General features: G+C 39.6%; 1 protein-coding gene across 8 annotated transcripts in view; it reads right to left on the bottom strand.

The window, feature by feature from the left end:
• GANC (glucosidase alpha, neutral C) overlaps window positions 1-14,035 on the bottom strand; it is a 76,918-nt gene that overhangs the window by 61,483 nt on the left and 1,400 nt on the right. For 4 of the 8 annotated variants that reach the window (XM_086710447.1, XM_086710444.1, XM_086710445.1 and 1 more), the window contains exons 2-4: window positions 12,541-12,603; window positions 11,080-11,213; window positions 1,388-1,515 (exon numbers count right to left, since the gene is read on the bottom strand). In XM_086710447.1, coding sequence (XP_086566573.1) covers window positions 1,388-1,515; window positions 11,080-11,213; window positions 12,541-12,595 — 317 coding nt within the window. In that variant the 5' untranslated portion in view covers window positions 12,596-12,603. Of the gene's footprint in view, window positions 1-1,386; window positions 1,516-6,593; window positions 6,952-11,079; window positions 11,214-12,540; window positions 12,604-14,035 lie in introns of those variants that run through there. The other 4 variants (XM_086710443.1, XM_025918616.2, XR_015252601.1 and 1 more) reach the window with 3 other exon arrangements.

The raw sequence follows: 14,035 nt of genomic DNA, 5'->3' as shown, positions 1-14,035 counted from the left end.
AGGATCTACCAGTAAAGTGAATCCTCCAGGATAGTAAAAAATAATATACCGTAACCAAGTACACACACACACACACACACGCATGTGCACCAACCTAAAAAGCCTTGAGAGTCTTTTTAAAAAAATTTTTTTAATGTTTATTTTTGAGAGAGAGAGAGCGCGAGTTGGAGAGGGGCAAAGAGAGAATGAGACACAGAATCCAAAGCAGGTTCCCAGCTCTGAGCGCTCAGCAGAACCTGACGCAGGGCTCGAACTCACGAACCTGTGAGATCATGAACTGAGCCGAAGTCGGATGCTTACCCGACTGAGTCACCCAAGTGCCCCGAAAACAGTCTCTTTTTAATTCCAGTTTTCTAAGTTCTCGGCATATAGGAGCAGCTGAATGACTAGACCTATTTTGAATTTATGATGATTCTACTATCACTGAAGTACTTTCTCCTTATAATCTACTGACTTGATTAAATTTTTATGGAAAAAGTAATCTACATAAAACTACGATAATGATATAGTGAAAATTAAAGCATTTGGCATAAACTTATATTCCTTTAGTGAAATAATATGAAAAAATAACAGGAATCAGCAGGCAGAACCAGTGAGATATCACTGGAAAGAGTATTGAGAACTGAGGAAGATACTGCAGATGTAGGAAAAATGCTTTTTGATCTCCAAAGTTTTTGTTTCACTTAGACACTGATGATTAATTTATCTTTGACATGTTACATTTCTGAGACTACCTTAATTAAAAGTGAGCCTAGGGGCGCCTGGGTGGCGCAGTCGATTAAGCGTCCGACTTCAGCCAGGTCACGATCTCGCGGTCCGTGAGTTCGAGCCCCGCATCAGGCTCTGGGCTGATGGCTCAGAGCCTGGAGCCTGTTTCCGATTCTGTGTCTCCCTCTCTCTCTGCTCCTCCCCCGTTCATGCTCTGTCTCTCTCTGTCCCAAAAATAAATAAACGTTGAAAAAAAAAAAATTAAAAAAAAAAAAAAAGTGAGCCTAATTGTATAAATTGTGGTAAGCACGGGAGTTTGGCTAGTATATGAGATCTCTGGAGCCCTGCTGCTAATCTGAGTAAATTAAATAGCTCTCCTACTTGTTCTCAAATTCTACTTGTTCCCAAAGTCTGCTTGATGAATCATTTCCTTTGCAAGAAGGACAGCAGGGCTCAAAAGCTCTGCTTCTGCTCATGAATAAGTGCTGATAAATTAAATGGTGGAGAATGGACAATATATAAAAAGCATAAATGTATCCCCAAATAACTGAAAACTGACTCTGTAAATGATTATAGCTTCGAATAGAAAAAACAGGAGGAACATGCAAAATCTGCTACTCAAGGTATAATAAAAGACCATACTGAGGGTGTATCCAAGATCTCTTGTTCCTTGGCTTACCTTACGGTGCGTGGCTTGCTTGTGACAACATCAGGAACTTCATACCTGGGTTTCAGGGGAGTTTCTTCATTGATTTTAAGCCTGAAAATATTTCCCTCTATACCATAAACTTCAGCCAGAAGAGGAACCTTGGAACAGACACGAGATTAGTTTTAACAGGTTATTACACCAGTGATGGCCAGTTCTTGAGTCAAATTACAATAATTAGAAACTACGGTTGAATTATTATAGGCCAAGTAAACTGGAGACAATGGGAATCATGAAGGAAATAGCTCCCCAATCTTTGTATTTACTTGTTTGGCTATACTTGTGGTACAGCAAGAAACACATTATATGTGTTCTTAAAAAAAATTTTTTTTACATTTATTTATTTTTGAGAGACAGAGAGAGAAAGAGCACAAGTGGGGGAGGGGCAGAGAGAGACTGAGACACAGAATCCGAAGCAGGCTCCAGGCTCAGGGCTGTCAGCACAGAGCCCGTCGTGGGACTCGAACTCACGAAACCGTGAGATCATGACCTGAGCTGAAGTTGGATGCTTAACTGACTGAGCCACCCAGGTGCCCTTCATTCTATGTGTTCTATGGCAAGGCAAACCTATAATTGTCCAGACCAGGACCTTTAAAAATGAGAGATCTCTATTAATAATTATACTGAATGATAGGCATGAGCTGAAACTGTTTTTGGAAAACTGGGACATGCGGCCACTTTATCTATGATAAACTGCAGGTGTCTTAGAGTAAGGGTTTGGTATTAAAACTAGGGCAACTGGATTCCAGCTGAATAAAAGATGAAGGATAACCAACCACAGAATGGAAAGGAATAGAGAATAAAATAATGGTCATTGGGGTTCCTTAGGATAGATGCCTGAGGCTTGCTGCTTGATTTTAATCAAGGCACTTCCTGTACACCTGGGAATAGGGCCTGGGGAATTTTCTCTAGAGGTTGGGATGTTCTCAGCTTTCTTTTTTTTTTTAAATTTTTTTTTTCAACGTTTATTTATTTTTGTGACAGAGAGAGACAGAGCATGAAGGGGGGAGGGGCAGAGAGAGAGGGAGACACAGAATCGGAAACAGGCTTCAGGCTCTGAGCCATCAGCCCAGAGCCCGACGCGGGGCTCGAACTCACGGACCGCGAGATCGTGACCTGGCTGAAGTCGGACGCTTAACCGACTGCGCCACCCAGGCGCCCCTGTTCTCAGCTTTCTTAAGAGGCAGGGGAAGTTAAGTAAAATTTTGCCCATAGTGTGACATGGAAGCAACATAGAATTATTTAGACTACAATATTTGAGAAATAAAACACAAAACAACAACGAACCCCAAGAAAATAGAAATGGCCAGATTTAGGTTACAAAATGAAGCATGTAGATCAGAGAAATATGTATTTTTTAATATGAAGTCATCTTTATTATAATTTAGAAGTCCATTAGAAACAGACATTGATCTTTAATAAAAAAAACTTCTAGGATCTCATGGGCTTCTGTTTCCCATTTAGTTATGTAGTTTAAAAATCCAGTTTACTTGAGAATGGTGGAAAAGGCCAAGTAGTATCTTAGTTTTTGTTATGACAAGTTTTCTTCTCATAGGCATTCTGGAGTCTTTGGGAATTTTAATGGACCTGCCCATTTCCAATGCCTTCTGTGATTCCTTAGAAATTTCAATGGGCACCTGTCCTACAGAACATTCTATTATTCTACTGATTCTCAAGGTATGGGTCTAGGGCTATGCCTGAGAATTTGCTTTTCTAACCTATTGTTCCCCTTTGATTTACTCTAAATGGCAGTTTTTAAAATGGGTCAAATTGTGCCCAAGCTTCCAAACCTGCATGCTTATCTTACAAAAATAGCACTTATCATTCACTTTACCAACAGTTCCCACCAAATAAAGTTCCCCAAAGCATAAAGTATCAACTGCCAATGTTAGGTGAAGCCCCTCCTCTTTCCCCAGATCATATTATTTGGAATCCTGAGTGAGAGCAAGCGACTCCAACACAGAGCCACAATCTTTCCCAAAAAGCTTGATCAGAGAAATATTTTGACAGTTTTCAATTGCTGTGCCATGCTGCAGTGGTTGATAGCAAATCCTTCATTAAATCCTTCATGTGATGCCAGATTCTGGTTACAACTGGGTACATGTACTGTTACTGTAACATCTGTTAAATCAAAGGCTAAGGAGGGCAGGCTGTGTGACATAGTGTAGAACAGGGTCAATGTGGTACAAGTAAAATAGGAAGCAGGGAGAACATCACAGCATTAAAATAATGATATTATTGGAACTTTGCCTCTTTGGGAATGTAGAAAAGTAGTCAGGGCACTTACGTAGTGACCCGACACTTAAAAGAGTGACCACGTAAATAGTGCAGTGGCTCTGGCTCCTTTTACAGATAATTCTTAAAGTAGGGTTATAGTAGGGGTGCCTGGGTGGCTCAGTCAGTTGATCGTCTGACTTCAGCTCAGGTCATGATCTCACGGTCCATGAGTCTGAGCCCCATGTTGGGCTCTGTGCTGACAGCTTGGAGCCTGGAGCCTGCTTCGGATTCTATGTCTCCCTCTCTCTCTGCCCCTCCCTGCTCGTGTGCTCTTTGTTGCTCAAAAATGAAGGTCATAAAAAATTTTTAAAAATAAAGTAGGATTATAGTAGAGTAGCAGTGTAATTATTTTTTCTAGCTTTATTGAAATAAAATTGACATAATGTACAAATTTAAGGTGTACATCATATTGATTTGATACTTATATATTGCAAAATGATTACCACCATAGCATTAGCTAACAACTGCATCATATCACATAATTACCATTTCCTTTTTGTGATGAGAACATTTAAGATCTACTCTCTGAGCAACATTCAAGTATATAACAGAGTATTATCAGTTATAGTCACTATGCTGTACAATAGAATCCTTAGATCTTACTCATTTTGTTTAGCTGGAAGTTTATACTCTTTGACCAACATTGCCCTTCCCCTGCCTCAATCATACTGTAATTATTCATTGTATGTTTAACATTCTTTTGTAAATTTAATTACTTCAAGTGTGCCATCAGAATTCTAAGATTTAAAAATGTGTCCAAATACAAATAAAGCTGAAATTCTGTTAGATTATGTATTGTCTCCAAAGCGAGACATACATTTCCATTGTTCTCTCAAATTTAACATTTATTTGGCATCTAATATTGTGATGTGCTGTGAAAAAGATGACTAAACTCTTAGAGGAAGACTGCAATTTACAGATAAAACACATAGTAAACATAAAGCATTTTATAGGTGCTGAGATGGAAGGACAAGGACAGTGCTGTGGGAGAACAAGGAGAGAGAATATTAGTGATGACTGTAAGGAAAGAGGTTCTGGGCTGTCTCTGGGGGAGCAGGACCTTCAGAGATTAGCTGGTCTCTGGGTAGGCAGAATGAGCAAGCACATCCTAAGCAGAGGGCACACAGGTTGCCTACATATGATGAACAAATTGCACCTAGTTTATGCACTCAGAGATCTTCCCAGTTACAGTGAAATAACTGTCTTTAAAAACAATTTTTTTTTTAAGCCAAAGACTGGTCTGTATGTTCTGTTCTTGAGGCTGCAGCTCAGAAAGAATCCTAATTTATATGAGGAGGCAGATAATAACCCTGCTTTTATTCTAATGACCTTATACAACCAAACATATGAATCAGAGTCAAAGCTCCATTTTGTTTTCATTTTAGCTCAATTAAGCAAGTGGTTTTTTCCAATAGGTAATCCTTTTCAAGGTATTCAGATTCATTCAAACCTCCTACTATTACCACCATAGCTCTCATGGTCCAAGCATATAATCTCCTTAGACATTAGTATGCTTTGCTTCTATGATCTGGCTCATGCTGTTTTTATTGACTTAAAAAAATTTTTTTAATAGCAGCAGATTTTTAATAGTGCAATAAATAAAGCTACTTGGATTAAAGACAGTGGGGAGACTCAGTGCCCCTGCCTTTGAGCCCCTCCCTGAACTGAACTTTGAGACAACTCCATGGAAACCTGGGCTCTGTGGTTGACAGTTTAAAAACCACTTCTCTGGGTTTCTCAATTGCCAGTTATTTTTCAGTTCTCCCACCAAAACCTTGCTGTGTCAAAAAGTGGGGACATGAATGTTATGTTCTTCTATCTAATACATTAAGAATTTGTATACATTCCTCTCTTCTTCTGCTTGGACATTGGTGAAAAAGTAATACACAAATAATTATTGAATCTCTTCTTCCTATTAGGATTGGAAATTACAATGAAAAAGTATGTTAACTTACAGAAGCTAGATTGCTTAAACTAGGAGTGCGTGTTAATACTCAGAATACACTAACAGTTACACTCAAATTGCAGCAAGATGGATTACTGCAAAATAGGTGAAGAAATATATAATTAAGCATTTTAAATAATGAGACAGCATGGATTTTGCTCCTTAAAAGTAGTTAAGATGTGCAAATGTCCACCTACACAGAGAACATGAGATAAATCCTGAGAGAAAGGAGTACATTTAGAGGTTCCTTTTAGCACTACAAGCTTCTATTTGGTTTTTCATAAACCTTTATTCAGAGACTCACTTCTCATAGTCTGGGAAAGAGTACAAATCCTCTTTTCCTATCCTATTTATTCTATGCTTAGTAAAAACAAAACCTGCTAGTCTGTCATCCATAAGTCTAGTTTTATGTAGTTGTTTTTGTTTTGTTTTGTTTGGCCACATGGATAAAAATACCACCAGGTTGTAAAAACTATGGTGCTAGGAATAGCCCTGTCTTTGTACTCAAGTAGTGGACTGATCACAATTATATTAAGACAAAACCTGTTATTTACCCACAACTGGGAATCACAACTAGTAGAGATTGTGACTGAGTTAACAGAACAGCAAAACCTGCTAGTAAAGGAAACTAAACATGTTGCCATAGAACACATATTTAAATGGCAGTGGGTATTAGGAATGGAAATTATGACTCCATCAACTTCTTCTTGATGGATATAGATCTTGCCTCTCCTCTGGTACCAGGTGTCTTCTCTATACTCTAAAGAACAGTTAATCTAAAAGGCCTACGAGAGTGAACAACAACCTCTCCCAGTTATTGATCAAGACCTCCCAGAATTCAGGGTACTGGGGTGGCTCAGTTGTTAAGCATCTGACTTCGGCTCAGGTCATGATCTCACGGTTCGTGAGAGCGAGTACCACATCGGGTGAGCTCGAACCCCACTTCAGGTGAGCCCCACTCCTCTCTTTCTCTGAAAAAAAATAAAAATAAAAAAGACCTCCAGCATCCAGAGGATTGTCTAAGAGTTCATTAAAGTGCTGTATGACACTAACTGCTCCTTCCACTGTTGCAGCCAGTTGGTTTATTAATCCCAAATTAGCTGCCTGTTCACGCCCACGTCTGCGGAAACAGTACTGGCTAACAAGTTGTAGTTCTTCCTCATCTGCTGAGGATGTGGCTGGCTGGGTGAAATCCCATTTTCATCCGGCTTAGATGCAAAGGCAAGGGGTAACTTCATGGAGGTGCTCAGAGATATGCCTGCATCCTTGGAGATGCTGCTAGAAGTGTAGTCTCTAGTGAAAACTTGTCAACAGGCTGTAAAGTAAACATGTTGCCAAAAAGTCATCTATGTCATAAGAAAGCATAAAAATTGGCAATATAAAGTAGGTCAAAGGCATAGGTCTATTCCAGGTTAGCCTTGCTAGCAGTGCTTTTTAGCTAGACTTGGAGGACAGAATACATTTCTCTGCTCTGAAGTCACAAGACTAAATCTTCTGTTTCTCAATCTAGGTCAAATTTTCACTGAAGGTAAAAAATCGGTAACAGAAAAAAACAGCTCCAAAAAAGCAGTCAACATTTTACCGTTAACCTTCCTTCAAGATTTTCTTCTGGAAGCCTTTTTATCAAATATCTACCTGATTATTTTGTTCTCAGGAATAGGCAAGATACTATACTGGGGCCCTATGTGAGAGAACTCATGCGTTTTAAACTACAACTGCCTTTTCTTCAAATCCTAGATGTCTTGACCTAGCGGCAACACACAGGGAAACACTTCAGCTTGTTCTGTAATATTACTGTTTCAGGAACATCATGTTTGCTATGAACTGAATTGTGTATTCCTCCATGTTCAATTCATATTTTGAAGCACTAATTCTCAATATGATGGTATGTGGAGATGGGGCCTCTGGGAGATAAACAGGTTTAGATAAGGTCATGAGAGTGGGGTTATGATGGGATTAGTGTCCTTACAAGAAGAAACCAGAGAATTAGCTCTCTCTCTGCTATGTGAAAATACAGTAAGAAGGTGGTAGTCTATAAGCCAGGAAGAGGATGCCCACAGACACCTTGATCTTGGATTTCCCAGACTCTAGAACTCTGGCAAAGAAATATCTGTTGTCTAAGACCCCCAGTTTATGGTATTTTGTTATGGCAGTCCAAGCTAAGAAAATGCTGAATGAAGCTCGGTTCTGTTTTCTGGTTGCTTATTAAGGGGTAGATTGGGGGAAGGAGATTGAGAAGAAGGATTTCAAAAATTAACAGTAGACCTTGACAGCAAAGTTACTGCTTTAAGAGTTTTAAGGGTGTGGGAGCAGGCCAACACTAAGAATCTGCTTCATCAGTGAAATCTGAGAACTGCAGCTGTGAGCTGAATATGATCTCTTAGACTCTGGGCTCTGTTTCTGTGAACTTCAAGTAAAAAGCTATCATTCTGAATAGGTAGATATGTGCAGCTTGTTTTAAATCTCCAGACCACACCCATACCATATCCTAACGTGAAATCTCCCATGAAACGCCCATCTTATCCCAGAAACGACCTCTAAAGCAGGCTGCTTGACTATACAGCAAGCTGGATACAAGGTTCAGACAACTTTGGAGATTACTGTCTGGATCTTCTTTGCCCGTATCAGACTGACAGAGGACACGAAACCTTAAGTCCCTATTCGTCATCTCAACTCCAAGTGACAAGGAAAACATTAAATTGGAATTCAGCCCAGAATTTCAGGGTGACCTCCTAAACATATACATGTATTTGCTTGAGATCAGAGCATGCAGATTCTCTATGCAGCCCCAATATTTCTTTTTAAAAAATGTTTATTTTTGAGATAGTACAAGTGGGGGAGGGACACGGAGGGGGGGGTTTAGAGGATCCTAAATGGGCTCTACCATGAGAGAACCTGATGGGGGCTCAAACTTACAAACCGTGAGATCATGACCTGAGCCAAAGTTGGATGCTCAATCGACTGAGCCCCAAAAGCCCAATAGCTGAGCCCCACAGCCCCAATATTTCTAATACCTGAACATGAAGTCTCTTCCAAGGGGGCCACAGAGTTTTCAGTCCTGGGAGCTATGTTGCTGATATCCTGGATAACCTACCCTTGCTTGTTAGGGCTTCTCAACTCCCTTCTGAGCCATGTGCTGTCTGTGTTAAGATCTTGTGGGTCCTCCTGGACTGTGGCTTCTTTTTTTTGGAAGGCATCCAGATCTGGTGGGCTCTGGTTCTGACACAAGACCTGAACAGCATTGTCTTGGACGTTTTCAGGCTCCAAAGAGGGATGTGTGAAGAGAGCTGATCTATAGTTTTGTAAAAGGCTGCATGTGGGGATCTACCACTAACTGCATTGGTATCAAGATGCATGAACACTTGTATTTTGGTCCACAGGATGCTTCTGCCTCATTTACTTTGTTTCACCATGAATCTTCATGACAGTGGATGTTCAGATGCTCAATACACTGAAGTTCTCCAAGGATGGGAAGAGATTCTTGCCTGACTATGGGATAGCTACAACTCTCTGGGTTTAGATACATTAGAGATAGGAAGATGAGCAAATGACAAAAAAAAAAAAAAAAAAAAAGAAAGAATGGAAGGTACCTGACATCTGGTGGCAGGCTTAATGACTCCTACAAGGTTTCTAGTGGACTCCTTGCATTTCCCAGAGCCAACTGCTTCTGCTGACCCTGAATACAAAGGTTTGGCTGGGTCTCAGGCTGTTAGACCACATGCAAATGGCAGGTGACTCTTCAGGAAGGAAATCAGTGCTGCCTCATATCTTCTCATGAATGGCTATCAAAGTATGCTAAAAAAAGATAATTAGTAAAGACTTGGATCAGTTTGTAGAGGACTTTGGGGGTACCATGAGCTGAGAACTCAAAGGTATCAGAAATGCCAAGCAAGGGGGCAAATTCCTCCAGAAAAAAAGAGGTAGTATAAAAGCAGCATTAGGGGGGGCACCTGGGTGGCTCAGTCTGTAAAGTGTCCGACTTTGGCTCAGGTCATGATCTCAAGGTTCGTGAGTTCAAGCCCTGCGTTGGGCTCTGTGCTGACAGCTCGGAGGCTGGAGCCTGCTTCGGATTCTGTGTCTACCTCTCTTTCTGCCCCTCCCCCAATCATGCTCTGTCTCTCTCTCTCAAAAATAAACAAACATTAAAAATTAAAAAAAAAAAACATAAAAGCAGCATTAGGTTTCAGAAAAAGGTTAAACCATCCCATTTGTGTAGTTAAGAGAGATGAACTAAGTGTACCGCTATCACAGTAGCTAGAAATTGGAAACAGGAGAGGGACAGAGAACACAGAACTGTTCATACAATTCTAGCCGTTATTTTGAATTCAGGCAAGAAAAGTATGTTAGAAAATTCCACATCTATGAAACAGCTGCATTTCCTAAAACTTCATAAAGAAAGTAGCTGACCTCAACGTGCAATAGATCCTCATGTGCGGGAATAAAGCTGGAATCCTTTGCTAAATTAAAGGCCTAACAAATGTTATAGAGAACCCCCTGATGTTGTGGAGCAAGTTTTTCTTCTGCCTTCTCTGAGGAGGTACCCTTGTGCAGCACCACAGGGCGAGAGCTACGGTCGCCACAGGGAGATATCTCACAGCTTTGCAGTGAAAGGAGAAATTCCTTCTCAGTCATCTGTTAGGGAACTTACACTTCAAGGCTTCAAGTATGTCTTTCAGCTATAAGAATTACCAAGAAGCCAGATTGGTCTGGGAGGCCTTAGAAGCTTCGGATGCCTTTAGAAGACGGGGAGGATCTGGAAGTGTGGGTCAGGCTGGTAGCGCTGTACTTGCGCACAGCCATACTTCCTACCTCAGCCCATACAGGACTTCCTCTATGGCTGGCCCATCTGAAGTAGCGGTATGATTCGACAAGTGAGAAAAAGTACTTAAAATACTGCTCTAATCCTTTCAGTATATAATAGCTAGGGTGATCTGCTAGTGAAGCAGCTCAGGAGATGGAACACTTGTGACTTAGGTTTTCAACTCCACAGTCACTTGTTCCTCTGGTCCACCCACATTTTGAGGTTTGGACAGTCACTCAATCTGTACCTTCCTCAGGCCACACGCTCAACTGTACAGGGTATAACAGTAATAGAACATGGATGCTTAACAGAGTTGATAGACACAGGTGAAAACACTGATTACTAGCTATGTGACTTAGAACAAGTGACTTCCTAGTCACTTTTCTGTATTATGAAGACTAATTAAAAGGAAATAATATTTGTAAAATACCTAGAAAAGCATTTGATACGCAGGCAGTCTGTAAGTAAATATTCACATTACTTTTAAAGTACTCGTGTACATATGAAAAAGATCACATTATTTCTCCAACAAAGTTTATTTTTGAAGCATGCATAGTTTTAATTAGCCCTTGTGGAAATTTACTTCATTCAAACCCCATTTGGTATGGAAACAATTTTCTGTAGAAAATACTTCTTTTTTACCTTAGTTGCTTCATTGAGGATTTGGAACTTGGTGCTGTCTTTGCCTTTTGTGGCGGAGTCTAGTAATGCCTGATAGGTGGACTTTGTGGAGAGCTGCTGTTTCTGACGCCTACAGATACAGAGTATACAAATGCCTGAGAATTATTTGTGACTGTCAGCATTCAGCAAACTATATTACCACGTGGAAGTCATTAAAATTCACTATGATGATAAATGTATCGGGCCCAGACAGTATTAGTACTCTAATAAAGCACTAACAGAATACTTTGTTATTAGAGTGCTAATAAAATACTAATGAAATTGTTCAACATAACACTGCTCTAGGATGGCATTTTGTCCCCTTTATTGAAAAGGTGGGGCAGTTTTCATAGATGATATTTATTAGCTTGTTAAGTCCCCTTCCACTTTCCATGAAATGTATACTTTAAGAGAAACTCAATAAATTCTAGTAGAAATCCGGTATAATCTAGTGATTTAACAAAATGACCAAGAGTTCCCTATAGAATTCCCTCTAAGGCACCTATTCAGAATTTAAGTGATCTGATGTTCTTCCTTTAGGGCAGTCTGGATAAATTAGAAAGTTGTAACATAGGATACAATTTTTGTGAAAGTAAAATGACCAAAAATTGTAGTGAGATACTCAACAAAAATATTTTAAAGAAATATTTTTTCAGGCTCTGGGGAAATAGATCATCTTATACAGTGGTGATGAGAGTACAAAACAGTACAAACCCTATGAGGGGTATCTGGTAATAGTTAAAATTTTAAGTGCATTTATTCTTTGACCCAGTCATCCCATTCCTGGAAATTAATCCTATAAATACTTATGCATGTATAGGAAATGACATATATATAGTTTTTCATTGTGGTAGTCATTTTATGCTGAAAGATTAAAAACAACTCAAGGATCTAGCAATAGGAAGAAGACAATATATTATAGTACGGCTACCCAATGGAATACTATACAGCTATAAAAAGGGAGAACAATCTCTACATACTCAGGATAAACTATTTAGCATAAAAAAAAGAAGTGCATAACAGCATATATAGGAAGCTACTTGGTATAAGAAGGGCAGTGATATAGGAATAACTGTATTTATGAAAAGAAATAACGGGAGGATAAATAAGAAATTGACAAGTCTGGTTATTCAGAGGAACAAGATGTGGAATAGGGTGGCAGGGGACAACCATGGGGGTAACACTCTTCAAAGAATATCTTTTTATATTATTTGACTTTTGAAATATGTAAAAGTACTATCTATTCAAAGCCATAAACACTTTTAAAATATAAATTTATTAAGAAATTTAAATAACATAGTAGTGAGTGTATAAAGGTGAAGGTCTCCTGTCCAATGAATTTCTTAATGACTGTATTTCCTAACTGACTCTTTCCTTAGGAAGCCTATAAACATTACAATATTGCAATGTTTTGATCTAGGTAATATTATTTCCTCTCCTTACCTGTAGAAAGCAATCTTGCTGCAGTCTTTGAAAATGTTTTTATCCACAGCTTCATCTTCAACACTAAATAAAAAGACATTTTAAGAAACTTACTTTCCACAAGGTTTGTGAATCCAGTTTTTGTTCCTTCTGTAACTATAGCATGAACGTGGGTAATGAACTTTTACAATGCAAAATTGTGTCATGGCCATAACCTAACATGATAGCATGTGTGCTGCAGAATAACATCCTTTTGTAAATCACTCAAGGTAAACAACAAAATATCAAGTTCTGGGATTACTCTGAAAGCACTGGAAGAAGAGTATTGTCACTTATGAGGAAGGGTTCTTTTAAAATAATGACTGAAGGCTATGACTACAATAATAAAATAGGAAGGAGCAAAAGCACACAAAAAAAACAACCCACACAAACAAAAATAATCCACTCATTTTTTCAACAAAATATTTGCAGAATATTCTTACTGAGTGCTGGGTTCTGAGGAAGATATGGAGGACTGTGTCAGAGCTTCCTGCAAGAGCCTAACAAACAAGCATGAATCAACCTGACAAATGCTTTATTAGAGGTATGTGCAAGGGGCTAGAGTAAAAACAGAAACAGATGTAGGAGGAAAATCTGTTACTTTCTAAGATAATGTTGACAATCTAAGAGCCAATTTTTAACAAACCAAGTTCGGAGAAGAGCTGTTTCTAGAATAGAACATGAACAAGATGCATATATATTGCTACTTGAGTATATGTATTTAAATTATCCTCCAGAGACACCTGGCTGGCTCATTCAGTGGAGCATGCAACTCTTGATCTTGGGGTTGTGAGTTCGAGTCCCATGTGGGACATAGAGATTACTTAAAATTAAAATCTTGGGGCCGCCCAGGTGGCTTAGTCAGTTGAGCATCCAACTTCGGCCCAGGTCATGATCTTGCTGTTACCAAGTTTGAGCCCCACGTTGGGCTCTGTGCTGACAGCTCAGAGCCTGTAGCCTGCTTCTGGTTCTGTGTCTCCCTTTCTCTTTGCCCCTCCCCCGCTCATGCTCTATCTCTGTGTCTGTCTCTCTCTCAAAAAAAAAAAGTCTTGGGGCGCCTGGGTGGCGCAGTCGGTTAAGCGTCCGGCTTCAGCCAGGTCACGATCTCGCGGTCCGTGAGTTCGAGCCCCGCGTCGGGCTCTGGGCGGATGGCTCAGAGCCTGGAGCCTGTTTCCGATTCTGTGTCTCCCTCTCTCTCCGCCCCTCCCCCGTTCATGCTGTGTCTCTCTCTGTCCCAAAAATAAAAATAAACGTTGAAAAAAAAAAATTAAAAAAAAAAAAAAGTCTTAAAAAAATAAATTAGCCTCCGTATGATTAAAACAACTCTAAGCTATAAAACGGAAAAAAAAACCACACTTGCCTTCAAGCAGACATATTGCTGAATACGGCTGTAATCAGCATGTCCATGATTATGTAGGAAACTATGATTGAACACAAATTTCAAGATATTATGAAAACAAGCCCACACAGATACACT

The sequence above is a fragment of the Puma concolor genome, chromosome B3 (genome assembly GCF_028749965.1).
Source record: "Puma concolor isolate L17-30 chromosome B3, mPumCon1.1.hap2, whole genome shotgun sequence".
Taxonomy (NCBI): Eukaryota; Metazoa; Chordata; class Mammalia; order Carnivora; family Felidae; genus Puma; species Puma concolor.
Note: the sequence above shows the minus strand (reverse complement) of the source record. Positions and strands in the feature narration are given on the sequence as shown.